The sequence below is a fragment of the Planococcus citri genome, chromosome 1 (assembly GCF_950023065.1).
Source record: "Planococcus citri chromosome 1, ihPlaCitr1.1, whole genome shotgun sequence".
NCBI lineage: Eukaryota > Metazoa > Arthropoda > Insecta > Hemiptera > Pseudococcidae > Planococcus > Planococcus citri.
In genome coordinates this window covers 20,784,146-20,808,696 of record NC_088677.1, presented here as the reverse complement: position 1 = coordinate 20,808,696, position 24,551 = coordinate 20,784,146, and the positions used below count along the sequence as shown (strand labels likewise).

Genomic DNA, 24,551 nt, shown 5'->3' with positions numbered 1-24,551 from the left:
ACTTGAAATTTGCAGAATCGAATTAAAAATATTGAAAAATGCAAAGTATTACTTACTCAAAAATCGAAATTACATGATGTAGCTTAATAGCTAGTTTATTTCATCTCTCTTGCCCAGTTTTTTCTCCATTATATTATGCTTTTGGATATGCATATGCTGGGTAATGGAACAGAGTTGAAGAAATGTTTTCAATTTTTTCACTCGTCCCCATCTCCCACAAATTCGGAGGCCATTGGCCAATTACTCGAATTCTATCCTGGGAATTTTTCTGAATTTTTCATGGTAAGACCCTCTCGAGTACAGTAGAAGGGAGCACACCGGTCCAATTTCAGTCTCACGCATTTCTTGCAGTTACTACTGGACCCTCCTCAACTTTGGAAGCCAAATGTTTTTTTGCAATTTTTACTGTTGGACCTCCTCCAGTAGTAGAAGAGAGCAGAACACTCGAATTTGTGGTATAGCATTAAGTGGGGAATTTTACATTTAATTAAAGGATTGGAAATTGTATTTGAGGGGGGGGGGGAGGGTAACTAGAGGTAAATAGGCATGGGGAAGGTAGGTAGGATCGGTATAGGTAGTATGAGATACATACATAGAACAAGGACGGGATCGTAGGTAGGTAGGAAAATAGGTAACCTACTATACCACTTGTATTTAAAATTAGATCTCGAAAAGTAGAAAGTAACGTTCGCTTCCGAGATCAAAAACGAAATTTATAGAACTATAATTTTAAAAGACCAAAATGCTCTGAAATTTCAGCCAAAATGAAAAGAGATGGATAATAAAACCGAATTAATTTCTAATTGAATTGAAAAATAACAAGCATTTTTTTTACAATCGAAAGATCACTTACTTAATTGATCATATTGATATTCTGCTAATGATGTAAGATGACTACATATTTACGAATTATTATAAAAAATTAATTAACTACAATGGGTATGTATGTACTTGTATGTACTATCTAACGTATCGTCACCCGAGGCGAATTATCGTGTCGAATGAAAATTTTGCCATATTTTGCAAATTGAGCATGTTCAGTGTGAAATGGCTGCCTTGCACCATGCGGAATAATACCTAATCATGATCGAAAATAGTACGCTTCTGAAACAAACGTAAGCGTAGAATTATTTAATTAAGATAATACATATAAAACATAATAGATTGAATGGGATCGCATGAAAATTAAATCGTTCTCGTCTCTTAAAATCGTATCTAGAGAAAGTCTTGAAAAAATTCAAGTTAGGATGATTGTCGTTCTGTTTCTATTCTGTTGTCTTTTACAAAAATTATTTCAAGAATATTGTGGTAATTAAACATGTAAAAAAAAAAAACGTGAAAATTCAATTTTCAACGAACACGCTATTTAATAAATTTTTGTAAATTATGAACAAGTAGGTATACGTATGTATGTGACATAACTTTCTGACCAATCGCAGCCCACTTTTCGTGTACAATATAAGAATAGGTGATCAACAAGTTCAAATTAATGAACTTCGTACGTCCTCATCATTCACGATCTCTACAGCAGGATCGGGAACAGAACTGATTTAAATTGAAAAAAGTTGCTTACTTAGAAATAATATGTTAATTGAAAGAAAGAAAAAATTATATAAGGCCATATGCCATGGAGATAACCATAACCCTAATAACGTCGCTGAAAAGAATTATATCGATCATCTTTTGGTCTTTGATCACGCAGTTTTTCTAATTTCCAGTAGTTCTCCGATCGGTTGTTTTTCCTCCGGAGGAAAAACTAGGTACCTGGAGTTTAGACCATTAGAAAAGTCACTTTTTCAATCCTACAACTTTGATCAGAGAAAAGACAAGACAAGCTGATAAGGAAAATGATCTAGTGCGAACAAAGCGAGGGTGAAAGCTGCAAAATATTTAATTATTCGAAACGCAAAACAACATTAATTACTTACCTATCGCATTTTCAGTTTGTCTGGAAATGATAGCGTTTTAAAAAATTGCAAAGTATTACATCACGTTTTTTGACGTTCCAACCCTCTCAGCTCGGCCCCTATCAATGCTAAGAAAAAAAATGACACATTTTTGAAATCGTCGTAAAATTTCGCAACTTTTTATCTGGACTAGTTTTTGATTGCTAAATTTATTTACTGACAATATTCGTTTGAATGCGTGACTTTAAAAATTTGGAATACAAAAGTTCAACTTTGGGAACCACTGAAATGTGAGGTATCACTAAATGAGAACGGTCATGGGTAGATATTTCAAGAGTGAGCCAATACGAGTTATTTGAGACCACAAGCACCCCCTACCCCCTTTTGGTTGGGATTTATTGGCCAAAACAGATGACCACGTAGGTGCTCAATTTTCACAACTTTGAGAACCCCTGGATCGGTTTTGCAATTCGATCTCAAAAATGTTATGGTGGTTTCGGGGTCGGGAAATGATCCCCTTTCGAGGAAATATCGCGAAAATTGTATATCTTTCCGGTCTCACTCTTTTGCGATTTTGAAACGATAGACCGACATGGTACCCGTACTAGCCCACTTTTCATGTCCCAAAAGAATGGGCGAGCCACTAAACATGTACAAGTTCAAAATTCAAATTATATTTTTTTCTACTGGTATTAGGGTTCGTGATGCGGATGATTTACGTTGAAATGTTTATTGACCTCTGAAGGAATTTCTTGTAAAAAATATCGAATTTGATATTTTCATTAATCATTAATATAGACACTGGACCTGCGGGAAGACATCCAACTAGCGGCCATATTGGCTGAATTACGTGTGTCATGCCAATTTATCCCGCTGGGTGCTTTTGGCTGCGCTGTACTTCAATTTTGCCGGCAACAGGAAAAGGGAGGGTTGTGTAGTCCGCGAGGTATTCCTGGCTGCGCGCGCAGTCAGGAGTTCCTTCCAGACTACACAACCCTCCCTTTTCCCCGTTGCCTGCAAACTGACGTATAGCGCAGCCAAAATCACCCAGCGGGAGATTTTGGCATGACACAAGATTTTACTACCGTCCCTTTTCCCCGTTACCTGCAGTTGGATGTCTTACCCGGAGGGCACAGGTACAGTGTCTATAATCATTAAATAAAACGTTTATTTTTATATCATGGTAGCAGAGCGTGGTTTCTTATAATACAATGTGAATTAAATGAGACGAAAATTTGGTTAGACACTTGAAAGGACAACAGGAAGACATTATTTTCTCTTTTGTTCGGATTGACGAGGGAGAGGTTTGATAATTTATGAATTACTATAGATTTTTTTGCTACCTGCGCAAGAATACATGAGAAACAATTATTAGCGTATTTTCTATTAACAACATGAATTTAAAGATCAAATTATTTTTTTATGAAAATTCAAATTTCAGTTACCATAATAATTTGAAAAAAATGAGACCACTTACTTATTCATTCATTTGAAAATTTTCAATATTATCGTTCAACAAAGAGTCAGATCTCTTGTGAAACAAGTCTTCACTCAAGATTTCACTGCCACGACGACCATACTAAATTAAACAACGTGGTAATCTTAAGGAACCTAAATAATCAAAAAGGGACGAACAAGCGATTTATTTAGAAAAACATTACGATACGCATAAACTTAGTAACTTGGAAAATAGGTACCTATAAATATTATATTTTAGAATTGGATGACAGTGAGCTTAACGACTCGCGTACTTCTTTTAAATAAATCAGCTATTGGCTTCGGAGAATTGGAAAACTTGCGTGAAATTTCCATTCGTTTCCCTGTTCTGCATCCGAACAACGGTTGAAAGAAGAGGGCATCAGTAGAAGGATACCTCAAAATACTTGAAATTTGCAGAATCGAATTAAAAATATTGAAAAATGCAAAATATTACTTACTCTAAAATCATTAGTTTTTGGATAGATTCTTGGAAATGCGTATCTGTGCATAGTTTTTCTCACTTAATTTCTAATTAAATTTAAAAATAACAAGCATTTTTTTTTACAATCGCAAGATCACTTACTTATTTGATCATATTGATATTCTGCGAATTGTGTACTTACTTAGGTATACAAAATTACTTCGAAAACGTAAAGAAAACTAAGCTGCTTTGTCAGTAGCAGTCTTATTGAATGATGATGAAGAAAAAAATGTCGCCATGCTTTTAGAAGTTCGTTCTTTTGCTAATTATCCTCGATTGGATTGTTCTATTTTTACTTTTATAGTAACGAGCATAATTTCAAGTCGCAGTTCTTAATTTCGTGGACCAATCTCAATGTAGAAGTACTACTTATAAATTATAAAAAAATTAATCAACTCCATACTTTCAATTACTATACTCAATTACATACTTTTAATTACTTACATGCACGATCGTCAGAATCTCTCATAAATACATGCAAAAACATGAAAGATATATCAACTGGGCACCTCAAAGTGAGAAACTAGGCATAGATTTGGAATATTGTAATCGTGATATTTTCTTGAAAATGAACAGGGGTGAATGAAATATGATTACTTACGGCAATAGTATGGATTCCTATAAGATGTAGTTAAAATAATATCTTTTTTATTGATCGAGTGATGAATTGAATAGTTTTTATGATCAACTTAGAATGTTCACGGTTGGGTTGTATATTTTTATACAATGTGCTTTTAACTGGTGTCGAGGTGCGTGATGCTGGAGATTTGTGAATAAATACGTTGAAAAGTTCGTTGACATCTGAAGTAATTTTTCGCAAATTTTATCGAATTTGATATGGTAGCAGAGCGTAGTTTTTTGTACAATTGAGGGTCTTGGTGGAATAAGGGCGTTCGGCACCTAAAGCCCTTTTTCCGCAAATGGTCTTAAAATAATCTCCGAAGTCTTGTGAACCTACACACCAACTTTCAGTTCACAAAACGCTTCCTTCGTAGAGCTACAGGTTTTTAAAGATGACAGGGTCGCGTTTTTGCATGCATTACGAGGTACCATATTATCCGGGTTTCTCCGTTTCTTCACAAAAATACGCGATTCCGGATTGAAAATCAATGAATTTTGAAAATTTTAGTGAATGACGACGACAACGATGATGATTAGAGATATTGTGTCTTTATATTGTGCTATTTGTATCATTATCACGATTTTGACTATGAAACTTCTATAGTTCTGTAAAATTCATTTTTTAAAAACTTTCATAGCTCTACGTTCGGTGTTTTTCATTCATAAAGTCGATAATCACTCTTTTCAGCAATCAGCATCTCAGAAATCATCACTTAAGATGATTAAAATCGTGTTAAATTTTCTAGAAAGTGCATTTATGGAATAAGGGCGTTAAAAACAGTTTCGAAAATCGCTTTTTTGAAAGGGTTAATGTAACCGAGTGCCAAAGTTGAGTACGGGAAATGAAAGGTAACACTTCGAGCTTTAAAAAAAACGTAACCGTGTAGCTCTAAGTTAAGTATTGCTTAAGCCTCATAGGTTTAAAAACTTCAATCGTGTTTTTCTCAAATCATCATTTTTTTCTAACGCCCATATTCCACCAAGCCCCTCAATTACGAGTACAATATAAACCGTTTTTAAAAAAAAAAAAAAATAATAACAAAGATCAAATTCGATGAAATTTTTGAAAAATTATTTCATGTCAACGAACTTTTTAACGTATTTATTTACATGTTGACCATAATGGTCAAAATATGTACAAATGAACCGTAATTCAAAACATGAACTTGGATCATATCGATAGGAAAAGTAATATACCTATTTTTAGCCTATTGAAAAATTATTCGACTTGATTAACTAGGTAGGTACTTCATACTTAGGTAATTACTTACTTGCGTCTTGATACCACGATTGTACCTACTTCCGGTGGGTGCTTATACTTTTGTGGTTCTTGGTCAGACATCTAAAACGACAACAGAAGGACATTATTTTCCCAAATTTTATTTGGATGGACGTGGGAGGAGGTTTAATAATTATTAGTGGGTCATTCCCCGTCAATTCAAAGAAGAAGTGGTGAGGGGGTGAGTCGGCGATTTTTTCGAAATTTTTCCTCTGGAATGACCTTTTGAAGGGATGACCAATGGCGCAAATCGCAGCCCTCTAGCCCTTTTTTAAAGGCTGATAGGGGGTGTCAAAGTTTTCAGTGAACTTGAAATACTTATCATCCATTTCAGCAGGGATTACTCGATGATCGCGATACCTACCAAAATTGAACTTTTTCCAACAGTTAGGGGTTTTGAAATGCTTTTTGGTGATATCGTAAAAATCAGTGTTGCCACTTTTTTTTCGTACGAAAAATTACCTCGATAAGTTCCAAGACGTAGTTTTCATATCGTTCCGACTCTCAAAAATTCTGAAAAAAATATATTATGGACAACTTTTCATGCTGAACAATATATTAAAAAATTAAGATGGCATTATGTCGTAAATTCGATTTAAAAAATTAAAAGTTTGCGAAAAAATGCGAATTTTTGATTTGAAACATGAAAGAAAGTTTTGACTGGTGAAGTTGACCCATTTGACCCATATTTTTACGTATCCGTTGAAAAATTTGAAAAAACCCTTTCACTCGATAAAATGAACTCATCACAAAAAATTAAAATTCAAAAAAATTCAAAAAATAAACGAATTTTAATTTTTTTGCTATGGGCGTGATCTTTATAAACTGTTTCATGAAATACGTCAGAAAGAGGTCAAAATAAGACAACTGAATGAATTCAAACTTTTTTGATGTTTGAAATTTAAAATTGAATTTTTTCGAATTTTTCGTACGAAAAAAGTGGCAACACTGATTTTTATGATATCACCAAAAAGCCTTTTAAAACCCATAACTGTTGGAAAATGTTCCATTTTTCGTAGGTATCGCAATCATCGAGTAATCCACTGCTGAAATGGATGATATTTCAAGTTCACTGAAAACTTTGACACCCCCTGGCAGTCTTTAAGAAAAGGCTAGAGGGCTGCGATTTGCTGAAATGTCTTTTCACAGGAAAAATTTCAATAAAATCGTCGACACCTCTTACCACTTCTTGGTCGAATTGACGCGGAATGACCCTAGTATAGTTTTTTTTCGCTTCTGCGTAAAAAAAAAACGTGAAAAACATTTAAGTAGCATATTTTTTTACTAACCAGATGGCAAATTCTTAATAATTGCACAAACAACTCTTAAAAACAGTATAAATTAAATTTGAAGTTCAAATCATTTTGTTAAAAAGATGAAATTTTATTTACTAATATCATAATTTGATTATGTACTTATATAGATAGTACTTACTTCCATTACATTTTATTGTAGCGTACCTCATCTGAGTACAGAACACATGCAAGTATATTTTTTGTTAACTAGAAGACAAATTTTTAATAATTGGACAAATATGTAACTCTTTAAAACACGTAAAATTCAAAGAACAAATTATTATTTTTTTTTAAAAATCAATGTTTATTTAATATAATGAAAAAATTGGGACTTTTTTCTATCAAAATTTAAGTTGGTAATTTTAAAACAAAAATATAAATATGAAAATGAAAAATATATGGCTATGTTGAAAATATTTTTTGCGCAATTAGAATAACCGAAGTTTCTAAATTCATTTTATTTAAGTAACAAAACGTTCAAAATGCTAAATAAAACAATCACACTTGCTAAATTCTTTTTTAATCACTGATAACATTCAGGTTTATCATGAAAACAAGCAGATAAATCAAAACTCCACAACCTCCTCAATCTTTTTGGTCGGGGAACTTTTTCTTCCACAAACAGTTTTGTGTTAGTTGCACGATGCACTTTGCGAGTACTGGCCAAAACAGGTGGAGTAATATTATGGTCCTTACTCAGGATGGCGTCCATCCTTTTGCTGTGTATACTTCGTTTTTAAGTACTTCCATGTGTCGATGACCTGTTGGGTTGATTTATTTTCAAATTTTTCAGGAATCAGCGCCCAAACAGTGGCACTTTTGATAGCGGTGCTTTCAAACTATTTCTTGTGTTCACCGTATAGTCTTATGAGAGTTAATATTTGAGATCTACTCCATCTACTGTTAGTTACTATAAAAACAAAATTCAAAAAACATGAACATGAATATAAAAATATTGTTTCGGTATTCGGTATGCTTCAATTACTATTACAATAGTAACTCGCAAACCTTTTGCTTCAGACACTGACGTCATCTCATTTACAGACTGCTGAGTCGCTTCGGTTGCTGGCTGCTGAGAATTTGTTTCAGCTGCAGTCCTGCTTAGTAGTCAATTCAATTGCAGGTTGCTGGGAAATTACTTCAGCTGCAGTATGATGAGTAGTCTATTCAGTTGCCCACGTGAAAAAAAAACCATTGGTTTTCATAAAAAAACCAATGGTACTAAACCATATAGTATTTTCGGACACATTTACCATAGGTATTTACCATTGGTTTACCAATGGTACAAAACGATAGGTAACCATAGGTAAGCCTGTCCGAAAATACTATATGGTTTAGTACCATTGGTACAAAATTTAAAAATACCAATGGTTTAGCACCATTGGTATTTTTTACAATAATAAAAAATACACTTGCGAATACATGCACGTAAAAACATTTATATTACTCGTATCTATGAAAATAAAATTTCAAAATGTAAAATACTAAGATAATACATGGGATATTTATAGCTAAGTATATTAAACTTCAACTTATTGAGCTTTTTGTTGCGCCTTCACCGCTTTTTTTTTGGCGTTGCTACATTTATTACATATTGTAGTATCTATCAGTTTTTTTCGGTCCTTGTCAGAAAACATTGGAAAAAATTTTTCAGCAGCCTCTGAAACATACACCAAAAGATATGAAATTATATAATTATACATATTGCTGTTATAATGAGTCGTCACTATACCCTGAAGGTATATTTTATATGGAGATAGATTCAAGCCCGAAGGGCACTTACCCCAATATGTATAGATGAACACGCGTACGACACAATAAACAGTAAAAGCACGCTCGAGTACAAATGTATTAATGCCTTATCAGCAATATCAATTGCAACACAATAAGAAAAAGATATAAAAAGATACACAAATAATAAATAAGGAAAATACCTCTCAAACACTTACAATATAAAATACTTAAACTAAGACGCATTCAAACTTCGGAAGATCCGCGAGTATGATAAAAGAACACATAAAAAACTGACCGCCTGAATCTTGCTTAAAACAGACTGCGGCGATGCCAGGGTCGCTCGTAGGCTCATAGCCGCGACCGACGCTCAGACGCTCAATCAGTGTTACCCGAATTAGGGTATATCAAATTACTCTAATGCGAGTCACCCTTAGGCATATTTCCCTCCTTACATTGCAACCCGGAAATCAATATTTAATAGAATATACAACACATACCATACAGAGCATCTAATTTTTTTTCGTCGAATTTTGTTTTTTTCATTTGCAATTTTATATTTTGATCTAAAACCTGAAAAGCAGGTGCCAATTGGCCAGTCAGACTGCACGTCAAAAATTCGGATGTTGTAAACAACATATCAAGCGCATCATTTGTGAATTTTTGTATTGTTGTTCTTGAGCAACGGTCCCACGTCTGGAAAAACATTTTATATTAATGAGATATAAATACACCAGTGTACATCAACTACATTACATACACCAAATTCATGTTCAAAATTGCAGGGTTCGCTAAGCGGAGGGGGAGGGTAGGATCTCCCACAGAGAGAGCTTTTTTGGCTTTTCTCCGGGAAAAAGAAGTACTTGAAATTTTTCAAGTGTAGCTGGAGGTGCCTTAAATTTCTGGTGTGAAGCAAAAATGATTTCAAGTACTTCTTTTTCCCGAAGAAAAGCCAAAAAAGCTCTCTCTGTGGGAGATCCTACCCTCCCCTGTACTTATTACTTACGAAATTGATCACAGTTTTGTCTTGACCTTCTTTGCCTTGATCTTCTTCTCCTTGACCTTCTTCGTCTTGACAATTAAATTCATTAGCTGCGGCGGAAGCATTGCGCATTTCATGCGTGGTTTCTATCTCATCCGCGGTTCCTATTTCATTCGTTTCTATTTCAGCGAATTTTATTGCATCGGTTATTACATCGGTTTTCAAATCATCAATTTCTCTTTCAGTTGGGGCAGTAATAGTGGCGGCGGCAGGTTGCTCTGAAACTGAAATCAGATTTAAGTATTAAACTGAAAACCAAACTTTGGAAAGCATGTAGTGGTACATAACCTGCAAAATTTCAGTTGCTGTGGTTTGTTTTTCAATTTTGGTTAAATTTTTGAAAATCCAAAATTGAATAATATAAATATAAAATTTAAATAATGGACAAACATTTTAGTAGAGCTGAGTATGGTCTGAAACCCCCATATAACCTAAATTTCACCTGGGTAAGATTTTTGGTGAAGTCTTGAAAAACTGAAATTGAACATTGTTTAGAATATGTATGCTTTCCCACGTCAAAATTCTAGTCAGAAAACATACTCGATGGGGTTCTCTAAATTTTGGAGAAATCGAAAATTCAGCTGGAAGCTCCAGAATGGCTTAAAATGGAATAATTCGCGGAATTGAAAAGGTTGATAGGTATAGGTTTTAGGGCTGATTTTTAATCATTTCTACTGAATATATTTATATTATTTTTTCAAAAAAAAAAAAATACGCAGCCAAAAACAGTCAGTTTTGCTGAATTTTCAAAAATTATGTATAAAAACAAAAACATTAAGTACCTATGGGCAACTGAAATTTAGGTTATATGGGGGTTTCCGATTACGTCGTTTCCAAAAACTGCAACCACCTTCAAACGCGAAATGAAATTTTTTAAAAATGCATACTTTATCATCAGTCAATAACATGAAAATAACGGAAATTCAGGTTTTATGTGATCGTATGTACGTTATACTTACTATGAGCTTTCTTGGCTTCTAGCAGCCTGCATGCAGGCTGCTGAAGATTTGTTGCAGTACCAGACTGCTGAGGAGCAACGAAGTGTAACCGAAGTTTCCCTTCAGCATAGTCTTGAGAAGAATCCTTTTCTATTAAAAAAGATTTCTATTCTTCCCCTTCACCAGTCGTTCCAACGAAAGGAAATACTAATTTGGTCACATCAATATCTTGCGGCACTGCAGTATCTGTTTTTTTAATAAAATAAGAATAATTGTAAGGATATCTCAACTGACCGAAAAGTGTAAAATTATTGTAATTAAAAAAAGAAACACCTTATTTCCTATAATTAAATAACTTATTCCATTTGTTTTAAGAACATAATCCTTTTTCTAAATTTTCCATACTCTCGGAAGTAAATAATAACGTTAGTTTTGAAGAATTAAAGCACAGCTATGGAATATAGAAATTTTGAAGTAATTTTCAACGAGGAATTCGAATCCGATGCCCTTTTTTTCGCCAGACCCCTGGGGGGGGGGGGTGGTACCAAAATCAAATTTTGTAAAAATGGAAAATAAATCGAGTGATATGTCAAAATATAGGTTTTTTGGGTCAAGAACCACGAATCTGAGGTCTTTTTTTCCCTCAGACCCTTTGGGGACCCTTGAGGAGGTGCTACCAAAATCAAATTTTCAAAAATGAAAAAAATCGAGTGATATGTCAAAATATTTGTTTTTTGGGTCAAGAAACATGAATCTGAGGTCTTTTTTCCCCTCAGACCCTTTGGGGGCCCTTGGGGAGGTGCTACCAAAATCAAATTTTCAAAAATGAAAAAAATCGAGTGATATGTCAAAATATAGGTTTTTTGGGTAGAGAAACGCAAATCTGAGGTCTTTTTTCCCCTCAGACCCCTTGGGGCCCCTTGGGGAGGTACTACCAAAATCAAATTTTGTAAAAATGAAAAAAAAATCGAGTGATATGTTAAAATATAGGGTTTTTGGGTCGAGAAACACGAATCTGAAGTACATTTTTTCTTCAGTTCCCTTGAGGGCCCTTGGGGAGGTGCCATCGAAATCAAATTTTGTAAAAATAGAAGAAAATCGAGTGATAGGTCGAAATGTAGGTTTTTTGGGTCGAGAAACACGAATCTGATGTTATTTTCTTCATTCAGCCCCTAGGGGAGGTGTTACCGAAATCAAATTTTGAAAAAATCACAAAAATTTGAGTAGATTATCAAAATTTAGATTTTTTTTGTTGATGGGTTTTATTATAGTCAGTTTTTCAATCATTCGACCCGATATCGTCGGTTATTTTACATCATAACTTGAAAAATCGGACCTAATCAGAAAGTAACTAACCACGCCCAAATTCTACACAATTCAACACTTATTTTCACGCAATCGCGGTTTTGAAGGGAGTTGAATGAAAAAACTTATGCCTTATTCACTTACAATTATTTCGCGTTAATTTAGTTAAAATGTAGTCGCGTTTGAGACGAGGTATCTCAAGAATGGTAGCACCTCTCCAAGGGCCCCCGAGAGGTCTGAGGGAAGAAAGGACCTCAGATTCGTGTTCCTCGGCCCAAAAAACCTATATTTTGACATATATCACTCGATTTTTTTCATTTTTACAAAATTTGATTTTGGTAGCACCTCCCCATGGGGTCTGAGGGAAAAAAGGACCTCAGATTCGTGTTTCTCGATCCAAAAAACCTACATTTCGACCTATCACTAGATTTTCTTCTATTTTTACAAAATTTGATTTCGGTGGCACCTCCCCAAGGACCCTCAAGGGGACTGAAGAAAAAATGTACCTCAGATTCGTGTTTCTCGACCCAAAAAAAATAAACACACATATCGGGTCGTTCATTCGCCAGGAGCAGACGGTGTTGATAAAGTTGCCTAACTGGTTTGCCGTAAATACGAAGTGCGTTTTTCCTCCGAAAAAATTACCCTTTGAATTCGGGTGCATATCGAATGGGAATTTCGAACATGAGGGTTTCTCGATATGGCGATTTCGTTTCCGATGTCAGATCAGTCAATAGAATTCTACTTACTTATAAGGGGGAAAATATCTTTTCGATTTTGTGGGGCATAAGTCGTGAACTCGAAAACTCGTTGTAATGTTCTCATTAACTCGAAAGGAATAAAATGTATGTAATTTTCAAGTTCGAATGTATTGATTATTGATGCAACTTCGCTATTATTACCTTATTTAAGTAAAAGAATAAATTAGTAGAAAATGTGAGAAATCGCATTAATGCTAATGTACGAGTACTTAAAATTAAGGAATAAATGAGGAACAAAATGAAACAAAAAACTAATGCCTTGACCCTGACCTATCACACCCCTCCACATTACGATAAAATCGGACTTTTGATTCGCATTGTGTCCTCTAATAAGGAAGGAGTTTTGAAGACATTTGCGATTAGTTGTCCGAGACAAGCTGCAGCCTGCAGCTAAATAATATGAGAAGAAGAACACTTTTAAAAATTGGAAAATGAAGTTAATTACAATGCACGAAATAATACTTACGATACAATCACAATACGTGAAAGAACACGGTAAGAACATAATTAACGGGTAAACTGTTACAAAATAAAAACAGAACCTGAAAAGTGTAAGAAAATGTAAGTTGAAAAAAAAAGTGAAATTGAAAATGTTGCCATCGTAGCTGAAATACTCGTACCTACCCAATCAAAACAGTCCATTTTACCATACCAGCCAGTTGTAAAGAAAAATGATTACCTACTTCATGTCTTCCATCGTTGATTTATTTACTTATCACTCTTTGGGAAATTGCTATTTGACTAGACACGTAATGGTACAAGGAGCGAGTTTTTAAATTCTATCCTTGTCTCAAATCGTTGATTTCCCTGAAGAAAGGATTAACTCTAATTAAACCATTCCATAATTGCGGGAGTTTTACTAAAATCCCATCCCTCATATGTGCACTTCAAATATTTCATTAATTATCTCCCAATACGATTAACTGAGTAGGAGTTTTTTTTTTGTTTTTTTTTGGAAAATTTTCCTTAAAAAATTAAGGGGTTTCGTGGGAAAAGGGCCTTCGTCATTTTTTTTGTTTTTTTTTCTTTTACAATTTTGAATGTAAGTATTGATTTTTTTTTAATTATGTATTTCACCGTATTCAGTGATATTAAAGTGTTCTTCCATGAAAAAAAAAACAAATTGAAAAATGTTCGCTTGTAGATAAAATTTCTAAGTCCATTTAAACTTGTAAAAATCAGTGAAAAAAAATAGACCAAGTCCCCTGTTTCTTGAAGTCCCTCAATTCGACTTTGTTGAATTTTTTGTGTGTTTGTGGGGGGGGGGGGGGGTCGAATGGAGAGCTTTCTGAAACTTGGTTGAAAAAAGTAGCGAACTGTTACGAATTTTTCAACAAAAAAAAAATCTGTTAGATGCCACGCGACTTCGAATTAATTGTAATATCACCTGAATTGGAAAAATTATACCTAGTTACTTCAGAATCTGCAACTTACAAACGTTTACAAGGTGAGCTGCAGAGGTGTTAATATAATTGCCTAACCAGTTTGCCGTAAATACGAAGTTCTCCTTCTCCCCTCACCCCGGCGAAAATCAACTTTTGAATTTTGGAGCGAATCGAGTCGAAATTTGGGCTGGGAGTTGGGGGGGAAGAGGGAGTTCTTTGGACAGCGAACTCATTTCCGATGCCAGATTGCCACCGTTGTTTTTCCTTTCAACTGGGAATCGCCTATCGTTTTGACTTTAAAGGGACCCATTTCGAAAATTGAACTTTTCACAGGTCGCTGAGGACGACGAAATTGAAGTTCAAATTGAGCCTCGCTCCGGTACTTTCGAGAAACTACAATTTTCTACCAAAAGATCGTAATTTATCGATGAAGGATCTACTGGTTAGCAATAATTTACACGAATCGATAATACGAGTCATTTTTTCCAGAAGTCTGAAACTTTTTTTTCCATTTAATTATGAGAGAAACACGCGGTTCCGTTTCCGCGAGAGGGATCGAAATAGGGGCGTTAGAATTGATTTTCTCAAAAATGAGGGTTCGATAATGAATTTTGACATCTTTTCCTAGGGGCTGCATTTTGCATTAACCGACGCGTGTGGTTGCAAAGCAGTACGGCGCAGCGGTAGCGGCCGCAGGGTCCAGTTGAATCGGACAATGGTGACACGTGTCCGTGTGCGTGTTTAATGTATAATGCACGTGTCCGTGAGAAAAAAACGTGGCGCGGCGAATCAACGACGCTTTGCTGTTCCTAGGAAACGCTGCTGAAATCGGTTCCTGCTTTTTCGATGTGCTCGTAACTAGGGACATCTTGTAGGTGAGCTCTACCATCTACCTTTTTTCGCTAAGCGTTAATTTTTTTTTTTTTGAACGATTCACTGCTGAAAGATTTCATCTCTCAGCCAACCTTCTCAGCGAGTTGTTGTCGAATGTTGGCAGAATTGATTATTTAATCTCGTAGCTATTTTGAAGTTGACCTATGAAAGAGAAAGAAAAGCTAGATATTGAAAGAGTACGTTCATAAAAACATCGTCCATTCGTTTCATTTCGTCGCAGTCGCATCTGATCCAAAATAATAACAATAAAATAAACAAACGAAAACTTTTATTTATTGAATTTAAGCAAAAACACAATATTTTTTCCCTCCTCAATCTGACAAAATATGAGTTTAATAAAACGAATCTGGGCCGAGATCTAAGTCTACGCTATACCCATTTTTCAAGCAATCGCAGTCGATACAAAAATTAAAAAGAGTACATACAAAAAAAAAAAAAAAAGGTAAAATAAAATTATCTACAAGTACGAAATCACATCACAGACGAGAAAAAAAATTAAAACAATAAATACAAAATAGCTAACAAAAAATAACAGGTAAATGAAAAAAAAAAAACAACGCATGACCACGATAGCAATAATACATAAAATATAGTAGACCTACTAAGGTGTACCTTATTTTTCAAAGTTTGAATTTTCCAACTTCTACTCACCAAAGTTGTTACGTCGCCCCCCACCAAGTTGAAAAAATGAAGAAAAAAATACAAAAAAAATTGATCAAAATTGTTCGTTTCCACATCAGAATTTTTCTAAATAATCTCCTTTTCAAGAAAAAATATTCTTCGGCCCTTCAAACCATATTGGCCCTCGAGTAAAAGGCCCCTCAAAGTTGAAAAAAATCACAAAAAATGAGAATAAATGAAAATCAGAGGAAATTTTTTGAAAATATCTCATTTTCACATTAGAATTGTTCTACAAACCCCATTTTCAAAAAAAAACCTTTGTTGGACCCCCCAAATGATGTTGGCTTACTTGTATGAAGCACCCAATTTCAGAAAAAATTAAACGAATATGAAAAATTGACTCTGGAAAAATTTTTTGAAAATTTTTCAGTGGACAGAATTTTTCTAAATAAGCACATTTTTTAGGAACACTTCTTGGTGCTCCAAATGATGCTGGTACTCTTGTATGAAGCCCCCAAAGTTGACAAATATTTTTAAATGAGTAAAATATTGATGTCTGCAGGTACAAATTATTCTAAAATATTTCATCTCTGAGCAGAATCTCTCTGAACAGACCTTTTTTCAGCTTCTTTTTCGAGGACACGTTAATTTTTGAAAGTTGTAAGGCCATAATTTTACGTACCTCCCTCTCTTCCCCTCAATTCCAATACACTAAAAAGCATTAATTTTCACCTCATCTGTTTGAAGAGTCCTTTTTTTTTTGCCAAACTTGATTATGAGGCTTCTGTTTTTTGTTGTTTTTTTTTGCTGAATTTTCCCATGTCAAAAAATGTTGAAAACCGTCAGTTTTTGATAAAATAATCGAGAGGTGTCAGTTTTGGGAAAATTGTCAAAAAATTTCCATTTTTGGTGAAATCGTCAGAAAATGCTCGTTTTTTGTCAAAATTATCAGAGAAGGTCAATTTTTGGTGAGTTGACGATAAGTTGTAATGTTTTTTCGTCAAAATTCTCAGGAATTAATTTTTTGATAAACTAGTCAAATAGTCTTAATTTTTGCTGAAAAATTGATCAGTAATTTTTTTTTGTCAACGCGTTCACAAAACGTTGATTTTTTCCTTGCCTGCCCAAGAAGTCCTCTTTGTTTTTCAAAGCTGGCCAAAAAAGTTCTGTTTTTCGCAAAATTGCTTTATAAGCTTCCTCGTCTCACCAATTTCCCCCCTCCCCCTCCCCAATCCGTTCATTGTTTTCCAGTTTTTATGGCAATTTTACGAAATTTCTGAAGTTGATTTTTTTTTTTTGAGAAAACCCTCAACAATGTTGTTGGTCACTTATTCAGAGACCTCCAAAGTTGAAAAAAATCATGAAATTGAACAAAGTAGCCTTTTTTTGAAATTTTCCCTGTAAGTACGATACATCAATTTTTTCACCCTTTATTTTTCATCGAGGGAATTGAAAATTTCATGGCGTGATTTTCTCATCCGAGATTACAACTCTAGGGGGTGGGAGCGAAAGAAAACGAAAAAAAATATCCATAAGGTACACCATAAGACCTACGTAATGAGTTGAAATCCAGTAATGAAAAATCCCCCCCCCCCCCTCAATTTGGAAACATTATTGCAATCTGCATTTCGTGACATTTGATGAAGAAGAAAAAAATATGTAGGTGGGAAGGAAAATAAATAGAGAAAAAAGAAAAAGACGAGGAAAATAAAAAAAAGATGAATTTATACGGGTACATTCGTAGGTACTTAGGTATCGTGGTCTTTATGTATTATTTGTATGCAATTTGTATACAATATAAAAATATTACGTATATCAGGGTACAATAGCGTAATATTGGAAGGAAAAAATGACGTTATGGAATGTACAAAAATGGGTGAAACATCAGCTCAACTCTGAACCCCAATTCAGAGCGTATTAAGACGTAGGCCTACGAATAAAGAATACAGTAAACCATAGTGTAGGCAACTGGCATTCCGCACACAACTAGGTGCTCGTAATCGTATCAAGACGTGACCACTCGATCGCCGAATCCGCAGCCTTTGGTTAATTTTTGTAAACCTCATGGGCCTATGCACGAAGGCCGAAGGGTCGACTTGATGCTTTGAGATGCTGATTATATGGATTACAGCTAATGCCCAATGCTCGATGGCCGACGATAAGATTGTAACCATTCGCAGATGACCATAGGACTGGATCGCCAAGGTTACCTCATGACTCAGCACAGCACTCAGTAGGCGACTTTTTCGTTTTGCCTGCTTCCACCATTATTGCTGCTGCTGGTGGTTGTCGAGATCTAAAAAATTCCAAAAAAAAATATATTAGCTCAGAATTATAGAGGGTTTGAAAAATGCTTTTAGGTGATTTTTGACATTGCCATTGTGAAAAAGAGAGTCTTCAAGAACCAGAATCAGAAAAGAATTTCTGGTCCAAATTTAGGGGTGAGGCTCCAACCAGAACTAGGACCCAAAACTCGAAGAAGTCTTGATCATTTCCTTGAAGCCCGAAGCCCTGGCCCTAAACCCAAAACCATTTTCTCTGAAAATCAAGCCAATTTTAGTCAATTTCTGTCAGTAGATTCTGAGAATTAGAACTAGAGGATTAGGCAGATCAATAAAATCCCCATAAGACCAATGAAAATTCAAATTTTCTGCCAGTCTGGCTGCAAATTAGGCAAAAAGAATATTCAGAAATTCGGAATCTGCCCTTGAAATTTTTTCCAACAGAAGATCAAAATATCAAAAATTAATTTGATGATAAAGTTTTTACCTTATCCTTCATCAAAAATCAAAATTGCAATTGCAAGCCCTAAAAAGCACTGGAAAGCTTTGAACATTTCATTCAACCCCCCAAACACTAAGCCCTGAAACTCAACCCCAAAATCCCCCCCCCCCGCATCCAAAAAAGTGTGCAAAATTCACAATGGCGAAGAGAATGCATATAAATATGTACTTACAGAAGAAGCTTGCGATACGGAACAAGTACTCGTCGTATTTATACTGGGAACATTGGCATTGGTCAAATTGCTATTGGAATTGGCTGGAAGTATGGACAGCGGCTGCCTACACTCGGCGGCATTTGCGATACCGAGCATTTGTAAATTAACGCCGGCCGCTTGCGAAGCCGAAGATAACATGACAGCTGCCGCAGCCGCAGAATGCACTGCTACCGAGCTGATGGTGGGATGAGCTTCGAGGGCTTGTTGCAGATCGCATATGTAATCAATGACGTACTGAATGACTTCCAGTTTCGATAATCGTCGGTTTTTTGGCATAAAAGGTACCAATTCTTTCAGCTTGCAGAGATAAGCTCGGATTTCTTCGTTTTCGACGTCTCGTTTGTGTTTGGTTATTTTGCCGGCTGCTGCGACCGCTGTCGTTGCTGACATGGTGCTGGTTCGGCCACTATCGCTCATTGGTATCGCTTTCATGATCAGGCAATTCTCTTGTTAATTCACGCTGCAACAAAGGTAAACAAAAATTTTCGAAATTAATATTGAGGGAAAAATTCCAACATCGATTCTAGCTCTAATTTGCACTTCATTTAAGTAGGTACTTATTAGTTCAGGAAAATTAGCTGGAAAAAAGGAGTCTTAAAGAAATATGAGCTAGAAAGTTGAATTTTGGTATACTGGTCTATTTTTAGGTTCTAAATCACGAATCTGAGGTGTCCCTCTGCGTCTCTGTCGAGTGTTCTCCCCTATTATGGATCTAAGCCTCTCTTCCAATTTGGTTTTTGACCTGTAACTCCTCAAATATTGCGATCTTAGCAGAAAAATAGTCAAATCGAACTTATTCTACAAGAAATTTCCTATCAGATGACTATTTAGTGATAAAATTTGTCCAAAGGGGGTGGGGGGTAGAGTTATGCTCATTCTAAGAAAGAGGGTTGTTAACAAAGATCATAGTTATCGTTTGAAAATGGTTTTCCAGGCAAGAATTGACTAAAGCTGATACCCTTAAAAATGAATGTCGATCTCCCTCGCAGGTATTGAGTTGAATTGGGGTACCATTCTCTTCCCCCCCCCCCCCACAAAAATTCCACAAGTGAGAAAAAGGGCGATCGTATGTGTCATGTACGATGAAATGAATTATTTCATTTTATGACTACCAATTACAGATAAACACACTCGTAAAACACCACTGGGCAATCAGCTTTCCCCTTTGGTAGATCTCTGCCCCCCCCACTGCGTAATTTCTCGATCAATCATATCTCATTCAATTTCACTGCTATGGAAAAATAACGCGAGTTCATTGTTAATGCATGTAAAATTTCTCGTATAGAATGAGCTACAGTGCATAGCTCCCCCCTCCACAATTTTTGAAAAAATTTGATGATTGATTTTGAGCAGGGCTGCGAACTGTTTAAAACATTCTTCGACAAGATACTTTTTTTTAATTTCTAATCCCTCCCTCAACCTGATTTCTTACTCCTTTTTTTTCCTCATAGGCCACAAATGACCACGTATTTTGAATTTTTAGAAAAAAATCATGAGATTTTTGAATTTTTAGCCAAAGTAAAAGATCAAGACTTGGAAATTTTTCGCAAAAATCAAGATTTTTTTCGCTTTTTTGCAAAAAATCTGCACCTTTTTGAATTTCTGATGAAAAATCAGAACTTTTTTACTACTCGTATTAAAAATAAAACAGCACTACAAGTATTTTGAATCTCATACCAAAGTCTAGAAATTTTTCAAATTTCTGACAGAAATTGGAATTTTTGGAATTTTAAGAAAAAATTGAAGACTTTTTCAAAATCTTGACCAAAATTAAGACTTTTTGAAATACGTCTGACCAGAAATCAGGATGGTTGGAAAATCGAGACACTTTTGAATTCAGGTACTGGAAAAAATTAGGATACCTATTTTCCAAATGATTGGCGAAAAAGTCGTGACCTTTTTCTGATTTCTGATAGAAATTGAGACTTATTTATTGAAATCGTGAAAAAAATGAGATGTTCTATGAATCTCTCGCTTAAAGGTCAAAATCTTCTCAAACGAGAGCAAGCATTGGAATTTTTTTGATTTTTTTTTAAGCTTTGATGAAAATAAGCCTAGATTTCCCTATTTTTTTAATTTTTTGAAAAAAATCAAGTCGATTTCAGAATCGAGACATTTTTGGAATTTCTGTACAACAAATGAGTACTTTTTTCCAATTTTGGCTAAGAAATCGGGGCATTTTCAGATTTCTTACAAAAATCATGATTTCTTTAAAATCCTGAATGAAATTAGAACTATTTTAAATTTCTGACAAAAATTCCAAACTTTTTAAAATATCTGGCAAAAAATTGAACCTTTTTAGAATCTCTCGCTTGAAAAGCAATATTTTCTGAAATTTCTGCCAAAAATAAGGATTCAACAAGACCTTTTTCCCTGTTAGAATAAGGGCTTTAATCAATTTTTGGAAAAAGATCATAACTTCTTGAAATCTCAAGTTGAAAAATCGAGACCTTTTTCGCATCTCTTGCAAAAATCAGGGCTTTTTTCGAACACTGCCTGAGAAAAATCGAAACTTTTTCTTTTTAACAAAAATTATGACTCCTTCGACATTATGAAAAACAATCAGGATTTTCTTGACTTTGGTAAAAAACCAAGGCTCTGTTGAATTTCTGGTAAAAAATCTCAACCTTAGAAATCTTGACTACATTCAGGCCTTTTTTTCAAGTTCTGGCGAAAAATCAGAATTTTTTTAAATCTCTGGTTAAAAAATGGAAACTTTTTAGATTTTTTGGCAAAAATCTGGAAAATTAGGATTTTTTTAAATCTTGCAAAAAATAAAAACTTTTTGAAATGTTGACAAAAATCATGATTTTAGGCAAAAAATCCGTATTTGGTTACAATATTGACAAGAAATTAGGATTTTTATGGCTGTAAATTTTACGCTAAAAATACATTTGATAGGCTTTTTCGACGAATGTTTTTAGGGCTTTAGCGTTCGAACCTCTTTTTTCGCCTCATCACTGGAACATTGTTCGATTGGCACAGAAGATTGGTACCATATTATGTACGTATTTGGTAGGTTTCTAAAAGCAGTCTAACTGCATTTTCCAGCCTCTCGCCTTCTCCTCCTACTCACTCGTTCACTCACTCACTCACTCTGTATCTCATAAATTCAGAAATCCGTGGGGAAGCTAATGAATGAGCTTTACGACTTGAACTTGGCGAATAGAAGTTGTGTAACGAGTAACGAGTATCGACCAAGGATGATTCAGTCCTACAACTTTCGTATCGTCGCACCCTTCAAACTTCGACCATGCGATAATGGAAATTTGGCAATGGCATCGGGGTCATAATATACGAAAACGGAGAAACAAACTTTAACGCCGAATGTGGACACAATCAAGCAAACAAACACGTAGCTAGATGCGTCTGCGTCTCAATCAAATTCAAATAGCTATAGGTATTCATAATTCTATTTGCATTCGTAAAAAATCTATCGTACTCGTAGATACGTATTATGTGCTTGTATGTATGTACTTACGTAGAAAAAAAAAACAAGGCGAAACAAAACGATGGCAATATCGCATATGCAGTTGAGCTTTGATTATTGAAAAAAATCCAAAAAACAGTTCGTTGTAGTGTAATAGTACGCACTAGCACTGGCACAGGCACTACACTTCACTTCACTTCACTTTACTATAATATGTACGAGTATAATACTACAAATACACTAGGTACATATGATACACGAATCCGAATCGCACAATGAGAATCAACACATTCTCTCTTCTCGGGTGTCGGGTGACTACTGCTTGTGCGTTGGGCTCGTTGCATATAGCCTGCATAGGCATAGCAGCATAGCCATTAGCCAGCGGTTAGCTGCGTACCTTCGTAGTTTGGAGTTTGGACGAGTGGACGCTGAGAAGCAGCACTGCAGCCGCAGACGCAGAGGTGTACTTTCAATTCTTTTAGATTCAGCTACAGGGTGGCCTTTATTTATACTTGATGGACTTTTTTTTTTCGTTTTGTGAGTTGGTATTCGGTAACCAGGATTGTTTTCTCTACTTATAGCAAGTGTAATTTTCCGACAGTCTGTGAAAATATTGGAAACATCTGAAATGGTTTTAATGAAATGAGACGATTAATTTTGAGTAGGGCTGCGAAGTGTTTGAAACATTTCTCGTCGAGATACTTTTTTTTTTCACCAAAAAACTGATTTTTTTACTTCTTTTTTTCTCATATTCTGTATTATTTTGATACTTCAGAAAAATGATAAAATTTAGCAAAATCAACATTAAGTATTTTGAAATTGTATTTGAAATTAGATTACATTAAAACACTTGAAACATATCAAATTAACTCGAAATGATTAAAAACCGACAAATTTCACTTCTCAGCCAGAGTTATCTCATCGAATCTCGCTCAAATCTGAATAAAGATGACGATTTTTGCCCAAAATTTGCGGGAGTCGATATTTTCAAGAGGGGGGGGGGGGGTCATCAAAACTTTGAATACATGTAAATCTAGGGATAGATTGATATCCTCGAAATTGGATGGTTAATTTTTCAGAAATGCAGAAAGTACAAAAAAAATTGTCAAATTGACGTCCCAGCAATAAAAATTTAGGTACCTAGCATAAATTGATGGAAAAAACAGCATAACTTAGCGAAGTTTTGAGAAACTCGTTAATTTGTTAACTATAGTCATAAAAATTCTTGAAATCGTCTGGAAATTGAAGAAACAACTTGAAAATTAACTCCCAAACTGTTCATCTATTTACTCTGCTGAACTCACTGCTATTTATCATTGCCTCTGTGATATACTCACCTCTGAACCAGATAACAAGCATTTTTTGATCCAGAGTGATTCCTTAAGTTCATTGATTTCTATACAAAACCTATTTTCTGATCACCCTATAGTTCAAAATATTCTTAAAAAACTATTTGAGCAACAAAATTCCCACTTTATTATCCAGTTTATGTATGTTCCCAGCCACATTGGAATCACTGGAAACGAAGCTGCTGCAACTACTCCTTTCCCCCTTACCATCATCACAGCTGACGACATCAAATCTTTTCTCACTCAAAATATATACATGAATTGGTAAAATTTCTGGTCCCAACAAACAGCCAACAAGCTCTTTCAACATAAAAAATCAGTTCATACTTGGAAAAACCTATCCCACTTAAATAGACTTGAAGAAGTTATCTTGACAAGACTGAGAGAATTGGACACACCAAAATTACACATAACCATATTTACCTAAAAGTCCCTAGGCCCTCATGTCAATTTTGCTCATCTGAACCCGTATCTGTTCAACACCTACAAGTACTTTTCTATTGTCCCCAATTACACCAAGATCGATTATCTCTCCAAATAGATGAATACTCTCTCTCCATCCGGACAGCTCCTCCGATATGGAAAAATTTATTACTCTTGTTAAAAAACACAACCTGACAAATTTAATAATTAATATGGATAATCTGACGTAGGGTGTAATAATCTAGTAATTATTAACACCCCCCCCCCCTAAAAAAAACTTGAAAATTGAGCGAAACATTAAAAAAATGTTCGTGACCTTTTTTTTCTCGCCGATTCTCACAGTAGACGAGACTTTTATCGAACAATTTTCTAAAAAAACAGCTTCATGGACAAAAATGAGGGTTTTTTTAATAATTTTGACAAAAACTGTGATCGTTTTTGGATCATTTTGACCAAAACATCAACACTGTTTGGATGTTTTGGTAAAAGACTAGAAATTTCTAGCAATTTCGGTAAAAATTAGTACATACTGCTTGACAATTGTGGGCAAAAAATTCTGAACCCCCCCCCCCTCGAAAAAAAATATTGCTCGGAAAAATGAACGATTCCCTG

The 24,551-nt window shown here is 34.9% G+C and overlaps 1 protein-coding gene across 1 annotated transcript; it reads right to left on the bottom strand.

The window, feature by feature from the left end:
* Nucleotides 1-15,369: 15,369 nt before the first annotated feature.
* Nucleotides 15,370-22,505, bottom strand: emc (Basic helix-loop-helix domain-containing extra-macrochaetae). Its single transcript, XM_065370393.1, has 3 exons — nt 22,219-22,505; nt 18,696-19,197; nt 15,370-18,035 (listed from the first exon to the last, which is right to left on the bottom strand). Exons 2-3 carry the CDS (start codon nt 19,167-19,169, stop codon nt 17,970-17,972), a joined length of 540 nt encoding a protein of 179 aa, XP_065226465.1. The 5' UTR covers nt 19,170-19,197; nt 22,219-22,505; the 3' UTR covers nt 15,370-17,969.
* Between the last annotated feature and the right edge of the window lie 2,046 nt (nt 22,506-24,551).

Bases quoted from the DNA above. Each gene is read 5' to 3' on its own strand.
- emc (XM_065370393.1), bottom strand. From the start codon at position 19,169: ATGAAAGCGATACCAATGAGCGATAGTGGCCGAACCAGCACCATGTCA. The intron at 18,036-18,695 runs GTAAGTACATAT...GGAATTTTTTAG, and splicing joins CCGTATCGCAAGCTTCTTCT to ATCTCGACAACCACCAGCAG.